This window comes from Nicotiana attenuata, unplaced genomic scaffold, assembly GCF_001879085.1.
Source record: "Nicotiana attenuata strain UT unplaced genomic scaffold, NIATTr2, whole genome shotgun sequence".
In the NCBI taxonomy this organism is placed as follows: domain Eukaryota; kingdom Viridiplantae; phylum Streptophyta; class Magnoliopsida; order Solanales; family Solanaceae; genus Nicotiana; species Nicotiana attenuata.
The window spans coordinates 174,839-197,588 of NW_017671452.1; the positions used below are offsets into that span (position 1 = coordinate 174,839).

General features: G+C 36.3%; 1 protein-coding gene across 1 annotated transcript; it reads right to left on the reverse strand.

Annotated features, from left to right (window-relative positions):
• Positions 1-3,798: 3,798 nt before the first annotated feature.
• Positions 3,799-19,916, reverse strand: LOC109208380 (ribonuclease J-like). The gene is made up of 17 exons (XM_019371493.1): positions 19,640-19,916; positions 17,828-18,056; positions 17,334-17,457; positions 16,242-16,298; positions 15,399-15,590; positions 15,227-15,304; positions 13,838-14,020; positions 13,632-13,712; positions 11,467-11,532; positions 11,294-11,386; positions 10,060-10,185; positions 8,630-8,743; positions 7,474-7,569; positions 7,174-7,271; positions 6,638-7,089; positions 4,838-5,274; positions 3,799-4,315 (listed from the first exon to the last, which is right to left on the reverse strand). Exons 1-17 carry the CDS (start codon positions 19,743-19,745, stop codon positions 4,238-4,240), a joined length of 2,610 nt encoding a protein of 869 aa, XP_019227038.1. The 5' UTR covers positions 19,746-19,916; the 3' UTR covers positions 3,799-4,237.
• Between the last annotated feature and the right edge of the window lie 2,834 nt (positions 19,917-22,750).

Consider the following 22,750-nt stretch of genomic DNA (forward strand, 5'->3'; position numbering starts at 1 on the left):
TCCTGAAATGAAAAACATAACTATTATGTAAAAAAAACTAATATGAATAAACCATAAATAATTATGAAGTTAGAATTTTACATATGTGTCTGATGCATGCGTCTCCACCCAGTGTTCTCTTGTACCATCCTTTTTCTTTTTCTTATGCAACTCCTCGAAGACCTCAGCGTAACTCACATCTCGCCCTCTTTCCTTTTCCTTCATAAGAAAAAGTATGAGTTAGACTTTACAAACGTAAAATTCTATATGTAATACTAAGAAATTTTTTATATATAATTACCATTCTTAGTTTATGGGCCTCAAAAGTAATCGAACCTCCTGTGTGCAACGAGCCACCTTTTTTAGAGGCACAGTTTTCCTTTGCTTGTTCACTCTTTGCCTTCCATTCTGGGGTATTCCATTTCTCAAGAAGTTTATCCCAAACATCTACTCTTAACCATTCCGGCATTTTACCGGAATTTCGAGCAGTGCACATAGTATCTTTAATCCTTATAGCAGCTTTCTTCTCCAAAATATTATTTATTGCATTTTGATGCTGAGGATGCCATGTACACCTTGTATGCAATATAAAAAAGTAACATTAGATGAAAACGATAATTATTAATAAATATAATTAATTTTTACCCTAAATTGATTCAACATTTGCTCTCTGATGTTGTACGGTATCTTTCTCCAAGAAGTCCACGGCTCATGATAAAATGGCTTCATAGAATCTGTAACCAAATGTGTAGATTGAAAGGATGGCAAAAACCTGCATTAAAGTTAACATATATACAATTAATAAACACCTTTTAATTGCAAATAAATATTCCTTAATGTTAACACATCTAAATGTACATTCAAAACATAAAAATTTGTACAAGAACCTTCTTACCCGTCCTTGTGGGGGACGATTATCAATCGATTATAACTATCAAATTGTACATCCCCTCCAAGATTCTGCCTGCGTCTACCAGATGGTGCAGAAGCAGCATTAGATGTAGCTGGGCGAGAGCCTCCAATATCCAACCTAGATATGCTGGGAATGGATGATGATGATGGACTGGAAGATGATGGAGCAACAAAAGATGCACCATCATGCTGACTACGATGAAAGCTCGGGGGTGCAGCAGCTGGTGAGCCAGTATGCTGACTACCATGAAAGCCCGAGGGTGCAGCAGCTGGTGAGTCAGTATGTTGACTATAAAAGACCGAGGGTGCAACAGCTGGTGAGCCACCATGTTGACTATCATGAAAGCCAGTGAAGATAATGGTATAGAAGGTGTGGGTACAAAGTTAAAAACGGTCTTAAAAACACCTTTTTGATTCAACAACACAGCTAAATTGTCCCAATTGACATTGCATCTTAAAGTTAAAGTAGAATCTTTAGTACATCAACTAGTCAAAACTAACAAATGGAAGTACAAAACCAGCAGGGTATAGTACTTCATCAACTCAATAATTTCTTTGGTAAAATCCTTCTTCAAGAATTTGCAAAACCAAATCAGCAAATTTACACCAAACACAGGAAAACACACACACACACACATATGCTCAGCACAAACATAAAGAAAGATGGTGTAAAATGATGAAAATCCAAAATATATAAACCTGTAATGAAGAAGGAAAAAAATAGTACCTCTAACCCCTCTTATCCTCTGACGGAGCTTCAGCGGGTGGTGGCAGTAGAGACGGAGTCTCGACGGAACTTCAGCGGCGCCGCTGGTTGGTGGCAGCGGTGGGTTTAGGTGGGGGAAGTTTGAGTGAAAGAGAGAAGAGAGAAGGAGGAAAAGAGGGTAAGGAAAAGAAAGAAGTGCGCTGGTAGGGTTTTAAAAAAATATTTCCGACTGATTCGGTCGCTAATTTGGTCAAAGCAGTCAACCTCACTTTACTAAAAAATTTCGACCGAATCGGTCGCTATTTTTTTATTTCTTTTTTAAAAAAGAAATTATTTCCGATCGAATTGGTCACTAAAGTGGCGCGGAATTTTCCGCCAAAATTTACGACGGATATAGACGGAATATTAGTCGTAACTATTAGTAAAAAATTAAAAAATAAATTTTTATGTATTTTCCGACTGATTCCGTCGGAAATTTCCGACTACTTTTTTCCGTTGGAAATTGGCCGTTTTTTAGTAGTGTATTTCGATCTGCATTTGGGAGAATTGTGGTTATATTCATGGAGAAAGACTGGAGTTGAGAGAGAGAGGGTGGAGAAAAAACTGAAAGAATGAGAGAGAAAAATAATACAAGGCGTATTTTATGTCTTAAGCGTAGGAGATGACCATAAATATATATTTGGCTATAAAAATCAAAAGATAACTACGGAATATAATTTTTTAAAAAAGTATTTATTTAAAATAAATAAGGTATCTACCTTTGCTATAGGAGGTAAAAATTCCTTAAATATTCGATACAATTGGTATCTATACACCCCTACTTTGAGGATATCCAAGAAATTTTCTCTATGTCTATCAGAAGATCAAAAATTTCCATTTGCTTTATAAGCCATTTAACCAGTTGGGACGAGTCGTTACAGCCCGTTGGGTTACCTCATTATGACCCATCCGAACCCAATTTTCCAGCGGGTCAAAAGGGGTCTACACATTTTGACCCAATTACCTTTTGGTTATCACCCCAACCCAATCAACTTTCGACGGGTGGGGTATTTGCATCTATACCCGCTTTTTGGGTCACGTTTTAACTTGTGCCCGCTTTGCAAAAAAAATTGCAAGCGTACCCACTTTTTCGCGTAACTTCAGCATACGGGACTGAAGTAGCAAAGGCAATCACGCAAAACTTCAGCATTCTAGTAGACGGGCCTGAAGTAGCAAGTGTGTTGAAGTTTTTGTTTGTAATTGCTGAACTTAAGCATAGTAACTGAAGTTTTGTTCTCTATTTGCTGAAGTTTTTGTTTGTAATTGCACTAAATAAGCTGAAGTTTTTTTGTCCTGGATTCATTAGTTTTGTCATTAAGCTTTTTCAAAAACTTCAGCAGAAGATGCTGAAGTTATTTAGTTCATTTATAAAAACTTCAGCACTAAATAAGCTGAAGTTTTTTTGTCCTGGATAAGCTTTTTCAAAAAACTTCAGCAGAAGATGCTGAAGTTATTTAGTTCATTTGTAAAAACATCAGCACTAAAAGCTGAAATTTTTTTGTCCTGGATTCATTAGTTTTGTCATAAAGCTTTTTCAAAAACTTCAGCAAAAGATGTTGAAGTTATTTAGTTCATTTGTAAAAGCTTCAGCACTATATAAGCTGAAGTTTTTGAAAAAGCTTTCTAACATACTAGATAAATAATCAGATTGCCAACAATATCTAAATCATAAATTTTGGAAACAATAAATGTGAAAAGAACAGAATTATCATTGTCTACTAACTTACGTACGTGAAAATATTCACAAATTATTGCCTACTAACTTACGTAATTATTTATAATTTGTTTTTAAATAATCTGATAAACATATTTATGGCAATCACCCCATGAACTGAAGTTTCATAGCAGCACCAACAGCAGCAGAAGAAAGAAGAAGAAGAAGAAAACGAAGGAGGAGAAGGAGGAGGAGAAAGGGGCCTGAAGTTGTTTAAAAAGTGAGTACAAGTTAAAACTTTTTAAAAAGAAATGGGTATAGGTTAAATAGGGGCGACCAAATAGGGCGCCCGTGCAATTTTTACTCTACGGGTTAGGGTCTAAGTTGCCAGCTCTACACTCAAGTCTGGTATTCTAGAACCTAATTTGTAGATGTGAAGCCAGATGTGGAAGGACAATGAAGTCTATTCTATTCTATATAACAAAAAAATTGTTGTCAGCTACCCAAAAGAATGAAAAGTTGATCATTTCTCCTTTAACTAGAATGAAAGAAATTACAGGACAATGACAGCCAGCGCAAGATTAATTCAAAAAGGGAAAGGGACAAGTGCATTTATATTTTGAGAGAACAGTGTAGTGAATCACTCGTATCATTACTGCATGTATAACCATTACAGGCCCCAAAATAAAGAATACACAAAATCTACCTTCAAACCCTCAACAAGTTCACATTCTTTTTCCACCCTAATCCCATCTCTAACATTCTTGCTTCAAACACCAGGCTGCAGATAACTAGCATGGGAATGAAGAGAGTTGCCAGCACAATGATGCAGCCCTAGTCCACATCCTATGTTTAAGCGAGTTGGACTCGTTTGGAAGAATCTCATTGCTGACATCCCATTATGGAAGAATTGCCTCCACAAGCACTATCCTCGAGTACAATGTCATTCATTTCAGAGACAAGATGTTACTCATGTCCACAAAGTAAGCAACTTTTTCCTGGCTCTTCTTATCATTCTTGCTTGCCTATACAGAGTAGCAAAAGCTGTTATAATTACCTACATATAGCTTAAGAGAGCAAGATATTTTTACAAACTAATATTTGGTTCTAACTTAAGTTTTTTTTTTTTCTTTTAAAGGTTTGGTTCTAACTTAGGTTTTCTACCCTTTTTCCTTATAACACAGCAAAAATAAGGGATGGTCTCTATTTCACTTTTATTTAAGCCCGAACAGAGCAGACATCTATAGCTATTCCCCAGAACTTGTTCCAAAAAGGATCATTTCAATGAAGCTTAAGAATGCTATCGACCAAGTAATGGAACAGTGTAATCAGTGGCAGAGCCACCTTATAGGAAGGTTCGCGGGAAAAATACACTGTGTAGATAGGTAAAAAAATAAATTATATGTATATATACTATGTATTGACTCCCCTTAATTTTCTGGTATGTTTGCTTTTATATATTTTACACCCCTTAACGAAAATTCTGGCTCCGCCACTGATGGAACTACAAATGAACTCAACATAGAAGGATAAGGAGAATAACACACCTCATATTTTTTAACTTGAGAAGCCCACTGAGATTTACACTGTGCAGGAGTCCGATTGATTCCACCAGACACTAATCTTGAAGATATCTCTTCCCAAAGTGCCATCCGTCCCCGGACAACCTGAAACCTGCCGTGGAGTTCCCCCCGGATTTTAATCAATTTCTTAACCTCTTCAGGTTTCCATCTGTTCCTCTTCAAAGGTTTTGAAGATTGCAACTTAGGCTCTAGCAAGTTTAAATCAAGGCCGATGCTCACTTTTCTGAACATTTCTTCAGATCCTGCTTGTGACAAATCAGCAGGCATACCTTGTTGTAACTGATCTACTGGTGATGATGTTATATCTGACATACTCTCACCGGAAGAGAAATTATCCTGTGAGTTTGAACTTGAAGTAATTGCTTCCTCATGCATAAATCTCTCAGCACGCATATCATCACCTGCGTGAAGGAAAAGTCATGAATAACACTCACTACAAAACGCATTGGATTCATAAGACCTAATCATTATTACAAGATGAGAATAGAAACATTGAATCTACTACTATATAATATCTAGTTATCTACCCCTAAAGAAAATGTCTTCTCTAGAAGATAAAATATACTACGATTGATGAAGCATAAATATATTGCAGACCGAGAATGCATTCAGAACTTGAATCTGTTTACTGGCCAAGTCAAAATAAGGAACTTTCACATGAAACAAAAGAGTGGGTCCGTGGAAGGATCATCTTCCTTTAGTTTCACACACTACGGGACTTATCATTAAAGCCCTTCTCACTATGTCACCCCCCAAAAAGCATGTTTTTTTTAACCGACGCACAAAGAAAATATTTTGTTGCGAATGAACAAGATATCCTCCCATTTGAGCCTATGGTTACGTGATATGTGGTTTACCAACCTTTCATAATTGCAGTACAAATATTACGCTATCATCCATATTACTTTGCGTAATCCTCTAATTCTACTCCTCGAAATTTCTATACCATACTATGAATACCCCTGATTATTTGTCCAGTCTACCACACAAATCTCAAAAACAATTACATCAAGAGCATCACAAACATACCAACCCTTAAACAAAATTAGTGACGACGCGACAATAATGATGATGATGATAACAAAACTAGTAATATTATAATAAAAAATAATAATAATAATAATAATTAAAAAAATACTAATAATAATAATAATAATCCAAAATGGATAAAAAAAACAAATCCAATTGAGTTGCTATATCTAAATTATTTATTGATGATGAAGGGTACTACATTTACAATAGTCTAACATAATAAAAGGAAAAGAAGAAAAAGTAAAATAAAACATGAATACCTAATTACAGCTGTGAAACCATTCAAAAGGGATTACTATTATTACGTTCATTGTTACAATTATTGCTATCACTATGAAAAGTTCAGCTGTTATCTCAATCATAAACTATTCTGAGTTTCTAATAGAAGATGGTCAGAGGATAGAACTAGAATAAATCACAGAGTTAAAAAGTAATTAGGACCCGCTACGAAGTACTAAAAAAATAGGACTTTTGGCCTCAAAACTTAGCAGATTCTTTTTGTTTGATAAACGTCGTGTCCGGTCCAGTTTGCGCGCACCTCGACAAATTCCACGGGGTACCTGCTACCTCCCACAATCACAGGTACCGGGTAACTCTACCCATCAAGGCTTTGGACATATGGGAAGAAATCACCTAGTTGTTTTTTGTCCTCCGCTGGGACTTATTGTCTAGAAACTTAGACAGATTAATTTAAAATTTATTATCTTGTAAAGAAAACAATGGGAACAGAACCTTTGACTTGCTGTTCTGCATCATTAGTTGGATAAGCATGGGCATTGCATTCTTCTGTGTTTGTTGGACTTGGCGGTCTTTTCCTCGGATCTCCATCCAACACTTTTCTAAAGGCAGAAATACCAGAACAAACATCTGCCTTTCTAGAAAGTTTTCCATTGATCTCGTCTGCCGGGGCTCCTGCAGTTTTTTCTAAAGCAATGGCAATAACTTCAGGCTTTTTACAACTGTACTTCCTGACCATTTTTCTTAGAACTTCAGACACAGTTCTTTCCATGTGGGAGAGCGGGCAATTCACAGGACAGCTTGACAATGCAGCATGTGCAGCTTTATGGAGTGCATCCAAAAGTTTCCCCTTGTCGAGCCACAAGCAGCGTGTAGTAATTCTTATTTTTCCGTTCAAGGTTTTCTCTGCTATACTGTCTGCAAATTGAGGACGTAAAACTTCCATACTGCAGTCCAGATGTCTTACAAGAATCAGTGTCACAATGTGAAGAAATCTGCGATTCAATGAGAGCCGAGGTGATGAAGTTTACCTGACCACGATAAGACCATCAGATGCAATTCTTAGCCTCTCATCAACACAAAGTTCAGCAGCTGTACCAAATGCTTTGTCACCATCACTATACATCAACTGCAATTTGCTAACTGGATTACTGGCATCTCCTTAATTATCAGAAATAGAAAACTAGTAGGCAAAGATGAACGTTTCTGTCTGTATAAACTTGTGCGTGTGTGAGTGTGTGTGTGCGTGTGTGTGTGCGTGTGTGTGCGTGCGTGCGTGTGAGAGAGAGAGAGAGAGAGAGAGAGAGAGAGAGAGAGAGAGAGAACAAAACCTGCAAATTCTCCTTCCCTAGGGAAATGAATCCATTGGATAGTACTTTTCTATTCCTCAAATGTGAGATTCCAAGCATCTCTCCATTCTTGATGACCTATTTACACACAATTACAACATAGGGCATTTTAACCAGATACCTCAGGCTGTTAAAAACATTTACTTTAAAAGAATAAAAGAATGGGCTTAACCTACTTATACCACTGTGGAAAATGGATTCTGTAGTATCTTAAATGAGAGACACAATTTAGTTGGTCAGCTTGGTTTTATTTTGGGCACATAGAAAACAGGGTCATTAACTCAGTTAACATATTATCTTTAGGTAACATACATACACTACACACACAAACATACCTAATGTGTGTGCGTGTGTGTATATATGTTGCAACCATTGTGTTATAATAATGCTATTTGAGCAGATTAGTATTCAGAATCAGGGAAATTGTATGCACCCTACTGGACATGCTCTTTTTAGGGACTAAAGTTGCCATTTTGTTTGGGATCTTAAATAAGCAAAACACATTTAAAGAAGAAAATTGTATATACACTGTTAGACATGCTTTGTCTCCAACAATATAGTTAGCTAACATACAGGACCCTATGCTACATTCATTCCGTTTGGGGTTGACTTCCAAAACCTGTTTTTACAATAAAGATGCAAGACTAATGTCATCCATGGTTCACGCCAACCTCTAAACTCTGCAGGAGCCATTTTCTTCAGTTTCATACGGCACGGTTATGTTTTTTATGTTATTGTTTCCCTCCCTTGGGCTTTAGGCGTGATTACGGGATTTATTTAGATCAAGATACCAATTGGTTTAACTTGTTTAGAGACAGTCATCATAATTTTTCAGGCTCTTGTGGAAATAATTATAATATAACAATCAAACTGTATTTTGAAAAAACAGGAGAAATGCAATTCTTGAAAATCCAACAAGAAAGTGCCAAAAGCAAACCCAAAGGAAGATATGCTTCATTCAAACATGATGCATGTGGCTTCAGTAGCGAGTATTCTAGAATAAGTAACGTTTCCCCCATCACCTCGGCATGATTATCTTGAAAAACACCTTTTAAAGACAATGGTCTCTGCACTATTTGAAGGACTCGAAGTAAAAAGAAGTAACAATCAAATATTGAACTAGTACCACATTACTTACAGCTGTGTGATGAATTCCAGTTGATCTCCCCAGTAATTCATGCTCTTTCAGGAACAAGAGTTCACCATGAATAGGAAGAAAATGTTGTGGTTTCACAATTTTCAGCACTTCTTCCTTCAAACAAGAAATCCAACATTAGAATTGTAGCTCAAAAAATTGAGCATGACACTGTAAAGGTGAGTAATATTATAATCGGTGGTGCAAGATAGAATTATGTCATGCACTAGTATGTTATGTGAAAAACTGGTAGTCATGGTAGTAATGGCTTTAAGAAGTTTTGATACTATGTCTTTTCCCTTGTTTCTTTAAAAGTGAAAGGTGCACTTATAGCCTGTTTGGCCAAGCTTATTTTTGGCCAAAAGTGCTTTTTTTGGCCAAAATTGAGGTGTTTGGCCAAGCTTCTGTAAGGAAAAAAAGTGCTTTTGAGGAGAAGCAGAAGCAGTTTTGGAGAAGCAGAAAAAAGTAGCTTCTCTCCAAAAGCACTTTTTCGAGAAGCACTTTTGAGAAAATACACTTAGAAGCAGTTTTTTTTAAAGCTTGGCCAAACACTAATTGCTGCTCAGAAGTGCTTTTCAAACTAATTAGCCAAACACAAACTGCTTCTCACCAAAAGTACTTTTGAGAAAAGCACTTTTGAGAAAAAGCACTTCTCAAAATAAGCTGATTTTTGCAGCTTGGCCAAACGGGCTATTAATTGCCTTAAGAAGGTTTTTGCTTTTATAATGGTGGTGTCTGGGCTAGCTTGCACGCACCTCGACTATTCTAGTGGGTAACTTTGACCTCGCACCAGCACAAGTTCCGGGTAACTCTTGCCCACCAAGCTTTCAGAAGTTTGATGTCTTTTCCTTTGTTTCTTTATAAAGTAAAAGATGCACCAGCCATATTGATTAAACTTTCCCACTTTAATATGTCAGTCTGCAACAGCATAAGAACTTGCTATTCACGTCACCTTTAATGAACAGTGACCGCCTTTGCAGTTTCCCTTACACATCCACAGTTCTCTTCCTTCCCTCAATCATTCCCCCTCTCTTGTCACGATTTGAAGAGAGGATATACAAATGATGTCTATAAGCAGAAGAAGGCAAGTTTTGTTGCTGTTATCATCTCATAGCTACGGTGCTTATATCACTGTTTTTAAGTTGAGGGAATGACAGCAGGCTGATAAATAACACCAGCTAGATCAGACTATTGAAAATTTGCTTGCTCGTATTAGCAATATAACGTCAGAACCTAAGTCACATATATCATATATTATAGAGCAAAAGAAAAAAACCATCATCATATGAGTCATCCTAGAGCAGTAAACTCAGAGAATAGAAACAAATAAGTCCTACAGTCTCGCATACAAAACTCCTCTCATTCAGAACCACATACTAAAACCATGAATCCAAAAATCGAAATCGAGTAACAGTTAAAGAAAAAGGACTCACCAGCTCCTCCCGATGAGCATGGCCAGATGTATGCAGCAGCTCATTCTTTCCCATCACAATTGTTGATCCTATATCTGATATACGGTTTAGCATTTTCATCACCCGAGAACCATTACCAGGAATCACCTATAAAAAGCATAGCTTATATGGAAATCTCACAACATTTGCACTAACTTTCTCCAAACATAGATGGATCTCCCTCTTGAATGACTCCAGAAAGAGTCTGAGAAGGCATTATGAACATGCAGAAAATATGTTCCGAGGACCACCAGATAAACACAAAAAGGATATTTTTTAAGAAAAAGAAGGAACCTAAGTTACCAAATACTCCCTCTGTTTCATTTTATGCGTCTTACTTTGACTGAGCACGAAGTTTAAGAATATAAAGAAGACTTTTGAATCTTGTGGTCTTAAATTAAATGTGTATAGCAATACCAAAATACTGCTTGAATCTTACGGTCTTAAATGTGTCATGTCATTCATATAGCATTCCCATTTTGTGACACTTCATTTTTTTCCAGTTCAAAAAAATGAAGTGTCATTATGGGTAAAATGGGAATGTTGAAATTGAAAACTTACTATGTAGAAAGAGACATTCTTTTTTGAACAATAAAAAGGAAAGAAAGACACAAATTGAAATGGAGGGAGTATTTTTTCCTTTATAACGATGGTTTGGGGCCACCTTCTCCACACCTCAACTATTTCAGATATATGCTACCTCCCACCAGCATAGATATCGGCTTACTCTATCCACCAAGGCTCGGGCAGATATGGAAGAAATCATTTAGCGGTTTTTGTCTTTGCTAGGATTTCAACCTTGGTCTACCATGGTTTTCACCCACCTTATTGAGTGGTAGACCACACCCTTGGGTGCCCCTAAGTTACCAAATATTGTTCACCTGACTTGTTTGTCATTCAAGCAAAGGAAACAGTGCAAGAATACAAATGAAGATCTTTTCCTGTCAATTTCCCCTCATGGTGTCTTATCACAAACGGGACCTGATTTGCATCTTTTCTTTATGTTTATTTGACTTTCCAGTTTTGTTTGGTTTTGGAAGGACAACCAGAAGAATGATAAATTGTTTTTAAATACAATCAGACAGTGTTCGCAGGATCTCTCAAACTCAGATTCCGTGTCTTCAGACCAATGAAAAAACCGCAATGTTTTATCAACCGGAATCTTTAACAGCACATAGATGGATACATTGTTATCTTGAGTTCTACAATACATTACCTTGGCTGAATACAAAATTACATCATCTTTGTTCAACTTGAGCGAATGACTACTGCCATAGGATGCAAGATTTAATGCAGCACGTGGTTCAGCCTGACACAAGAAGCATACTTAGGCCTATTTAATTAGTGACTGAAGCTTGCAAAGCCACCAGAAACAGCAATGCCACTTACTTGAGAGCCTGTTGTCACTATCAGCAAATCCTTTGGGGCATAAGCATCAATATCCTCCACTTTCACCTGTAATTAGATGTGTATGCTTATGAGTGGGAAAGAAATTAGAATCAGATTTAAGGTGGAGATCAGGGGTGGAAGGTAAGAACTGGTTACTGAATCAAATGTCATTTCGAACTTCATACACTACACATATTAGACAGTAATCGCATACATATAATCTCCCCTGAGAGTGAGAATCAGTAGCAACTAAAATGATCAAGGTAGAAGGAAGGCTAGAACTGTTACGGAATCAAAACCTAATGTCCACAAACACTTTGATGTACTCCACAGATTAGACAGTAATCGCAAAAATATAATCTGCATTGAAAGTTACCTTTGTCCTCCCTCTCTCGTCAGACAATAGTTGCGCAAAACAATATGGCCAGTTTATTCAAACCTCACTTGGAGAAAAGTTGACTGCATTTTTTTATAACTAAGTTGACTGCATTTGGTATGTAGGAAAATATTTCTCACAAAAAATATTTTACTTGTAGAACTATTTGTTTGGACCATCTTCTAGTATGTGGTTGGATATAAAAGTAGGTTGGTAAGCATATAAGGTGGAGGATATGGTTTTAAAGATAGCGTATTGGTGATATTTCTGAGTATTAAAGGTAGACAAAAATGTTTAAATGTTAGTTGAAGCAAGTGATATAGAGTAAGAGTCGGGATATTTCAAATGAAAATGACATCTGCACATAATCGACAACATTTTTCCTCCTTTATAGTTTGACCCGGAAAAAAATGACACCTTTCTATATTTAAAAATTATTTAACTTCAAACTATCCATTTTATAATGAGATGATTTATAGCCACACAAATGTATATGGCTTGTTCTAGACCACACGTTTCAAAAAAAAAAAAAAGATTCTTTCTTAAACTTCGTGCCCAATCAAACACCATCACATAAAATGAGAAGGAGGGAGTAGTTGTTATTTCTTTTTTACAGAAGATATGATAACCAAATATCAGAAAATGATTTCATCAAGGAAAGCTTTTCTGAAAAAATGCATTTTGTCGTACCAAACACACTATACGCTGATAACAAGGAAACACGACAAGACGAATGAACCTCAATAAAGCGACGTGCGATTTCTTAATTAGGAATTGCTAAGTAGTCCGATAGGCAAAAGTGTGTGATTTGGTTGCGTTCGCTGTTTAGCATAACATTCTGATTTTGCAAAAATACCTCATACTCGTATTATTATATCAGGTCTTCAAACAAGGTACCACGTGTACATAGTATGAATGATTAAATTATGAGCGTAATGCTAGGAAGAAATCCATGTTCACAGAATAAGCTTTACTGGGTTCATGTATGTGTACCAGTAGTCACACAACTAATTAGAAATAAAAGTGTCATTTCTTTAACAACTTAAGCTTTTAAGTGGAAGCAATTATCACAATAGAATCAATCAAACACTTGAATACATTTGCATATCTGTAATCCTTGCAATATTTAATTCTCAATACTAGAATTCCACATTAGTTGAGGGAATGGGTTGTTGTCTCCTCATATGGTCTTGGTCAATCATCATCTCATGAGCTAGCTTTTGAGGTCGAGTCGAGTTTAGCGAAGGTCCATTTCTTAACATGGTATCAGAACCTGACCCATCCCTATCTGCTATCCATATTTGTTGTCCACGCTCCAAATGTCCACGCTTGGGTGTAACAAGGGATGTTAAGAGTTCTATATTGGTTGAGGGAACGAGTTTTTGTCTCCTTACATGGTCTTGGGCAATCCTCGCCTCATGTGTTAGCTTTTGACGTTGAATTAGGTCCATTTTCTTAACACTCATAACATTCTTGTACTATCTTCTCGTCATGGAGTATTTCGTATCGCATAAGTGAACACTAACATCTATGGTGTAGAAGACACAAATGGACTAATTAGCCTAGCAGTTGCTTTCCATAATTAGGCATGTCAATTGGCAATTTGGCATAACTAGCGTATCAAACGCATGTTAGTGTCATAAGCAAGCAGACAAGAAATGTACTCCTACCCAAGGAGAGATGGATAAATAGAAAACTTAGTTAATTCCATCATCAGAGTTGATGGATCAAAGGTATGTCTCCAGTCAAAGGAGAGATGAAAAATAGAAACAGTATCCACGTCCATTACCAGAGTTGACGGATCAATTGGTGCGTTCCCATCTTTCCATGCAGCATCAAGATATGTTCTCAAAGACATGCCGACAAATACCTATTAACAGATGGCATTATTGTCTGAATCTAAGAGCACGAAGGAAAAATATGGTAAACAACTTTAGAAGATGGTGAAAACACAATGAACAAGAAATTTAATAGCTAAGATGAGAAAGCACATACCAGCTTTCTGCCAGTCAAATCAGCTGCAGCTTTAACACTTCCAAGACGATGAATATTCGATGCAAACTGAGTAGTAATAACCCTTCCTTTGGCAGCTGAAATATGTCTCAGCAACGAATCTGCAACTACAGTCTCACTGAGTGTTCTTCCAGGGGAAAGGACATTTGTCGAATCACTCATCATCTGAAAAGGAGTATCCATCAAAAATATATTGAGCACATGAAACCTTAAGAGATTGCAAACGCAAACTAGTTGATGCATGCACAGTTCACAGAACAAATGTTACCATTAAATGCAAACATAAAACACATACCTCTGCAAGCACTTCTGATAAGAACTAGAAAAATTTTTACTCACAAAGTTCATAGTTATATGAAATAAGAGAGGATGCATGAGAGAAAGATTTTGTGCTCCAGTAAATGTAACCGGAGGCCTGTATGATACTTACTACCTTTGAAGCAAGTAGCGAGATGGTTTATGGCTTTCAACTAGAGAGCCTGCATAATCAAGTGAATGTGGAGAACTATATGTGCTCATGTTTAAGGTAAAGTCAATAGCAAAGACATCAAAGATGTCTGTGTGCATAACACTACTCAGAATCTAAACTATTTCATCAAGTCTGTAGCATCAGTTATACAGAAGAGGATTTCTTCAAGTCTTTTAAGCAAATGTGAATGAATACAATTAATAAGAGATATAACAACAATGAGAACACAATTATGCGATAGTTGCGCCTGAGTATATAAAAAGGAACACAACGGAGTTGACGGCCGAAAAGTTTAAAGCCAAAGAAAGTGGTTTTCTGGATTCAGGTTTCACTGCCACCGTTCATAACAAATTCTACGTGCTTTGCTCATGAAAATAATTAGACTCACACATGAAGGAGCGTCTTGACGACATAATTAAGTAAATAAAAGTGTACCGTCTCTAATAACTTTAAATTTAAGGTGATCAGACATTTCTACAAATAGATACAGTAAAATAGTAGTCCATTTCTTGTTGACTCTTTTACTTTTAAAGACCCTCAAAAATACAACAACAACAACAACAACAACAACAACAACAACAACAACAAGAAACCCAGTATAATCCCACAAGTGGGGTCTGGGGAGGGTAGAGTGTACACAGATCTTACCCCTCAAAAATAACACAGGAAATTCACATGATATTTAGGAATTGTCAACTCCTTCGTAATTCCCCTTCTCTTTCGTCTTTTGGGGAAAGGGAGGAGTTGCTGATAGAGAAAATTCATAAGCAAAAGAATTGTTCTCCAAAAGTTAATCAGAGTAGAATGTATGTCTTGCCATTACACCTATTATTTCAGTAAGTTGAAGAGAGTCATTCTAGAAGTAGTATGTCTAATTGGAGAGGTAAAATCCTTGTGCTTACCAAAGTAACTCCTTCTTTCGAGAGTTCCTCGAGGGCCTCACGATCAAAAACTTTCCCATCCAGTGGTGACTCATCTATCTATCAGACACCAAAAAAAATACATCAAGCTAAGATTTAGATTTAAAAAGCAACCTGTCTAAGGATGACCTGTGACAGGAACATGACCAAATACCTTCCAGTCGCCTGTGTGGAGAATGGTACCGTTAGCACAGCGTAGAACTAGTCCACTACAATCAGGAATAGAATGTGTAACCCTGATAGATTCTACCTCAAAGGGCCCAGCAGTAAATTTCCGTCTTGTTATAAATTCCTTGAGCCTAGATGGAACAAAGATTCCAAACTCCTTCAGTCTTTTTTTAATTAGCTGTCAAAAGAGATATTAGTCCTCGAATAAGGTAAGCAGATATCGAAATGCAATAATGTCAATCAGTTGTTGACAGACAAAAATGAATATCAATGCTCCAATGGGATAAGTATGCAACAGTAGGTACAAGAGTCTTAATACTCGACAAAGCCAAATGACCTTTGCAGCTAAGGTGACAGCTTTTACCCACAGATCGACTGTATTTGATGATAATAACGATGAAATGAACAAGCAAGTCCAAGGCTTAGTTGGAAAGGGGCAACGGGAAACAAAAAAAAGAGCAATACTACACATAAAAGGGAAGGAAGAAGAAGGAAACAGAGTCATTGAGAGGGAGAAAACAGGGGAAAGTATGGAAGAATTAAAACAAGCAGAACAAGAGTGTACAGCAAATAAGAGAAGGAAATCCAGTAATTGAAATTTCCTTTGCCTGGTTCGAAGGACAAGTAAAACGAATAATTTGGTTTATGTTGTTTGGTTAGAAAGGAGAAAATACAGAGTTGCACTTTGTCCAGAGATCTTCTCATTTTCCCTTCAAAGTAGAAGACAAGTTTACAGGTTGGCTTTTGGGCTTTTGGCTGCTGAATACCACATCACACTTGCATGCAAAGGCTATGATACCAAGTAAATCATAACATTATTATAACAAACCTGCATTGTGAATGATGATGCAAAAATCGGTGTCTGTGAATCCAGTGCAGGGATTACCTGTTTAGATAGCAAAAGGCTCAGTGAGAACAAGATGTACAAAGAAAACCATATAGGAGTACTCAAAAATTATACAAAAAGAACTGGAACACCACAAAATCTTTTTAAAACACCAAAAAGGCAAACTGCCAAAGAAGCGAGATCACCAACAGGCAGGTGAGGCAGCAAATATATGGTGAGCTAAACCTATCAAGAAAGGACTTTCCTAGAAAAACTAGAGCTCTAGACAAATATAATAAAAAGGGAGAGCTCTTAAAGAATCTGAGTATCCAACTTAAAACCTTTAGATGATGGGTGAAACAACCAGAGATCAATATAGCTCTTTCGATGCCTTTATATACCTGATGTGGGATATTATATATCTCGAACACCTTCCTGCACGTATTTCCAGTGTTGGTTCACATGCATACTTTAACAACTTTAGTAGACCCAAAGGTTCGTTCTAACACCATGTGAAAAACTCAGTGTCCAGTCTAATGACTTAAAGAAAGGATAGGGACATCCGAGACAATACAAAACCTTTTGAACATCCGATATAATGTGGACATTGATATTCAGAAAGCATCACTATCATGATCTACTTCTTTAACCTTTGATATAGCGCATAAGCAAATTATCACTACTTCATCCTACTGTCCCCAGGACTACTGGAATATCAATATCATATCTATGTGACCAGTCCTCGTAGCTTATGAGGACCACAATTTCTTTAGCTGGCTGCACCCCTGCAGTTATAAAGGCAGGATAGCCAGAAAAGAAAGAACTCGAGTAACTAGAAAAAGTGCACTCTGCTGTTAGATGCAAGCTTCTAGAATTGACTGTATAACATGTAGATAGCAGCAAAACTGACATCAAGCTGTACTGTACCCATTATTCGACATCAGACCTTACTCAAAACTATTAGATGACATTCTGTCTTCAGTTCTCTTAGTAAGATTATAGAAAAAAGCGTTCCTAATTGGATTCTTGTGGACCCATATGTGCAGTCTATCAGTATAGTATAACAATATCTATAGAATCAGAGTGAGACTTTACCCAAGGCAACGCGCCAATGTGATCTTCATGTCCATGGGTTATGATAACTGCTTCAATCTTGTGGTTCCATTTTTTAATAAAAGTTGTATCAGGAATAATCTTCTGGACACCAAGATCATCATCGCTGAATAGCATGTCAGAAAAAATCCCAGGTTTATCAATGCGGAACAAATACGGACAAGTAACTGAATTACAAAAACACATGCAGCTAAGATCAATGAGAAAGAAATGTTTTAAACAGATTTGTTTCAGTAAAAGCTCTCAATTCATATGTTTACTATGAAAGTTAGGTAAAAGAGTAGAGGAGTTTGATGGTTATCAAAAAAAGAGTAAAGGAGCTTTAAGTGGGAATTACTATGAAAGATCCTCCCTCATAAAAGAAGCCGCTACACCAGGAAGAGTCATGAAAGAAGATTCAGCAGGATTATGCAAGTGGCAATATCTGAGTATTGAATTGTTGAAAGTTGCACCACAGACCACTTTCCAACACTTACCCTGGGAACATTACTCCAGCATCGATAAGAATATATCGATCATAATTACCAACAAGCATGCAATTCATCCCAATTTCTCCCAGACCACCAATAGGAAGAACACGTAAAGGCGGGCCATCAGAGCCCTCATAAAATTGTTCCATCCTTCGTTGGACAGAGTCGTCAATACTTCTTCCTGCCCCCTCAGTTTTTGCAGGTATTTTATGAGGACCTTTAGATCCACGCACGCCTAAAAGGACAGCAGATGTGAACAATAAATGGTAAAAACAAATTCACTAATCAAATCCTGAAGGATGCACGAAAAAAAAAGAACAAGAAAGAAAGCAACTGGATTTGTATAAACGAGTGAGCATATGGGTGTTGCATATATGCAAGAACATATTTCCAGGCAATGCTAAAAAAGATATAGTACGTATTCATGTGTGTCAGTGTGTTCTTATGAAACAAGAAACCCACAGATCTTAACAGCAGAAGATAACTATATCTTTTTCATTGATAAGGTAAAGTATTTTATTGACAAAGCAGTACCAAGAAGGTACTGCTGATAGTTCAAGACTACAACAGGTACTACAGAAAAACAGAATCTAGCAAGCCCATAAAGTCAGATATCCTAATAACAGTATTTTCTCTACGCCAACAAAACAAGTTCTAAAAACCTATGTTGCTCGGACTCTCCAAAACTATTGCCGCACCCGTGTCGGATCCTCCAAAATGCACTACTTTTGGAGGATCCGACACACAATCAATGGCATTTTCGAAGAGTCCGAGTAACATAGCTGAAAACATCTGAACTTTACAAAGGCAATCACCCCCTTCTATCCTTCAAAGCATGTTCTGTTTCTCTCATGCCATACAGTCAACATGATGCATACGGGGATTAATTTCCAAATCTTCTTCATTCTTCTTTCTATGTTTTGTCCTTGCCTGCAGTGCAGTAAAATCTTTAAAGCTCTATGGCATCACCCAATGAACACCAGAAATTTTCAGGAATATGGACCAGATAAACCATGTTTGTTTATAGTGCAACAGTAAATGGTTAACAGTTTCAGCAGAACCACCCAAACAGTGGCGGAGCCACCTTAGGCTAAGGGGTGTCAATTGACACTCCTTCGCCGGAGAAATTACACTGTATAGCCGAGTCACAACTTTATCTTTGTGATATACTTTATGTTGAACCCCCTTAACTTCTTCGTGTGTTTACTTCTTTATAGTTTGACACCCCTTAGTGAAATTATTGCCTCCGCTACTGCACCCAAAGCATGCTACTTTGGTTGAAGCTTTAGATTTAAACAGCATTTTCCAGCGCCAAAGTGTCTCAGATTCATGAGCCTGTTCTTCTAACAGTTCATAGCAACTTCCTCCAGCTCCAACCATCTGTCCTTTAACAGTCCCACGTCCGACCATCTGTTTTTCCATTACTAACAATAGTTTCATGTTATTTCAATTATCTCCCCACAAGTTTACTATATGTTTCCTCATAGTCATAGCCACTCCATAAGGAGAGTTTACAGGCTTAGGATCCCAAAATCCCTTTCTGCCATACTTAAAAGAAAAAAGAAAGTATTATAAAAAACACAACCAAAATACTAGTCGGAAAGTTTAAATCGAAAAACACTTGTACGACTAGTATATCTTAGAAGTAGTAGTACTAAATTGCCAGTTTCATTGCTGAGAGAATTAATAGGTAAAAGCAAAGTAAACAGGTTTCCTTCCGTCGCAGAAACCGGCCAAGTTCCATGTGCATCAATTCTCATTACTTAAAACTTATACTTGAAGATAAGAAAAGAAAGTCCCAATGAGAATGTCACATACCTATATTAGTAGAGGAGGGCATAGAACAAGAAATGTATCGATTGTTATGGTTTAATTGACAACATAGTTTGTAGGGACAGAGTGAAATAGCACTGAGAGAGGCCATATATATAAATTACCCCAGTATATAAGTAATTCAATTAAAGGAAGAGTAATGGATATTTAGCTAACAGTAAGGTGCAACAAGAACTTTAAATTCAAGAGGTATAAAATGGTTTATTGCTGTGCAGAGGTTTAAGGGGAGGAATGAATAGAGTGAGATAAATGGGAAGATGAGTTTAGTTTGCTGAATGATATATCTTTTTTATCGTATTGGCTTCTACCGGGAAAAAGATGAGAGAGGATGATGAGAGGCACGTGCCTATGCTACACCTTTTTTTTTTCTCCTCCGCTATAAGAGAGTGTTTGGCTAAGCTTATAAGCCGCTGAAACTAGCTTATAAAACTAGCTTATAAGCACTTTTCGACTTATCTATGCATTTGGTATAGTTAAAAGTGCTTATAAGCCAAGTATTTATAAGTCAAAAATAAGCTAAAATCCATAAGCTGGTCACCCGAGCTTATGAATTTTTAGCTTACAAGCACTTTAAGAGGGTGTTTGGCTAAGCTTATAAGCTGGTCAAACTGGCTTATAAGCACTTTTTGGCTTATCTACGCGTTTGGTAAAATTAAAAGTGCTTATAAGTTAAGTGCTTATAAGCCAAAAATAAGCCAAAAGCCATAAGTTGGTCTCTCCCAACTTATCAAATTTCAGCTTATAAGCACTTTAGGTTTGACCAAAATATTTACTATTTTATCCCTAAAATACTTTTTTTAAAACAAAACTCTTGTATACCCAATTCCTTAGCTGCTTATTATTAATTTCAGCACTTTTATCCAAACACATAACTGCTTATTTTTTAAATCAGTTTCAGCACTTAAAAGTGCTTTTCAGCAGCTAATGCTTATCAGCTACTCTAAATCAGCTAACGGACTCTAAGTTTGACCAAGATTTTTACTATTTTATCCTTAAAATATTCCTTTTTCAGAACAAAACTCCTACATCAATACTCACTGCCTCAAAGTGGAGCATTCAACCTAAGTCATTTTAACAGAAAAAGAGCTTATCAGCACTTTTTTATCAAATACTGCAGCAACTTATTATCAATTTCAGCACTTATATCCAAACACGTAACTGCTTATTTATTAAATCAATTTAAACACATAATGCTTATCAACTACTTCAAATCAGCTAATCCAAACGGGCTCTAAGCACTAGTATTTCAAAAAAATTCATTCACTCCACTAATTTTTTTTGGGACTCGACTAATAGCTTGTTTAAAAAGTATTTCTTTTAAATACTTTTATTGAGAACCGGTTTGTGTTCGGTTAATCAATTTAAAAAATATAGTTTCAGGCTCTATAATTTAAACAGGGGATACCATTATGCATATTAAATATCTTTTGTATAGGCACTCGATAATCATAAGCAACTTTAAACATTTCATAAGTAGAATTCCACCTAGTACAAATATCTTTTGGAATTTTTCTATATGGAAGTTCAGCACTAGCACATTGTTGTTTAAACTCACGAATTCCACTCGTTTTATTAGCATGAAAAATATAGCCCCAAGCATGTTGTACTTTACTACAAGCCTCAGAAAATAAAGTAATAGCATCTTTTACAACCAAGTTAAAAATATGGCATGCACGTCTAACATGAAAAATTGCTGGATTAATTGGACAAAGCCTAGCTCTTAAAATATTTTTTGCAGTTGTGTTAGCAGAAGCATTATCTAATGTGATAGTTAAAATTTTATCAATGAGCCCATAAAAATCAACTATTTGTAGAGCAGTAGTTGCAATATATGCCCCAATGTGTTTGAAATTTAAAGACATCATTTCTAACTGTGGTCTTAGGAAAACCTTGAAAAGAAGGATTACAAGTTTCTTGTATATAATTCACAAAAGCAGGGTGAGAGGAAGAGTAAAAGGTAAGCCATAGATAGCGATCATTTTTGCTAAATTTTCACGATCTCTATCTTTGTTATAGGGATGTAGTATACTACCAGAAGCAGGATGAAGTTGTTGTTGTAAAAAGTTAGAACCCCGCCAGATCCAGTAGGAGCGCTAGTACCACTGCTAGGATCTGAAGTTTTTCTAGCATCTATTTGAGCTTGTATCCATAAAGATTTATGTTCCTTAACTAAATGCCTGGTTAAACCCTCCGTCCCACCTGATTTTTCATGTGCAAATCATGTCTTATATTTTTCGCATGTAGAAAGTTCATTGACTTTATCATGTTTAAAAAAATTCCATACAAGTGATGTTTTTAAATGTTCAGCTTTAGCCTTACCCCTCACACGAGGTACAGAGAGTAAAGCTCTCGACCAATATTGACTCTGAGTTGGAGCTTGTGTTGCTAGACTAGTGGGTGTTTCATCTAGTTCTTCTTCGTCATTTTTTTCTTCCTCAATAAAAATATCATTGCCAAATTGTCTTTGTAAAGTTTCATAATCTAGTTGTTCTCTCAAATTAATATTATAAAATGCAGGGTGTTTGAAAAATGAAGTTTCATCAACATGAGTCATTTCATATATATGTTTTCTAATTCTAGGAGAAGGATTAGGATTAGGATTAGGATTACTACAACTAGCACCTTTACTATTTTTTAACTACTTTTTTAAATATTCCAAATACACTTTTAGGATCCATAATTTAAATATGAAAAAAATTAGAAAATTAAACACACAAATGAAATACAAAAATAGAACACACAAAGTAAACACAAAAATTAAGCACTGAAATGATACGCAAAAATTAAATATTAAAATTAGGAGATGGAACGAATGCACCGTGATTAAATATTGAAATTTAAAGAAATTTCCCAAAAATTGCTCTAAATACTTGACGAATTAATTTGAAGCTTGAAAGTTGCTCCAAAAAATTTCCCAAATACTTGAAACGTAGTTAATTGTGAGAAAATTAAGAGAATAATGTAGAAAAAATGTAAGTTATTTGAGAGAGAATGATTGATTTTTGTGAAAAAAATATGAAGAAAAATGGGGGTATTTATAGTTAAAAATAGGGTCAACTTGTAATTTAATAAACTTAGGGATTAAAGTAAAAGTTT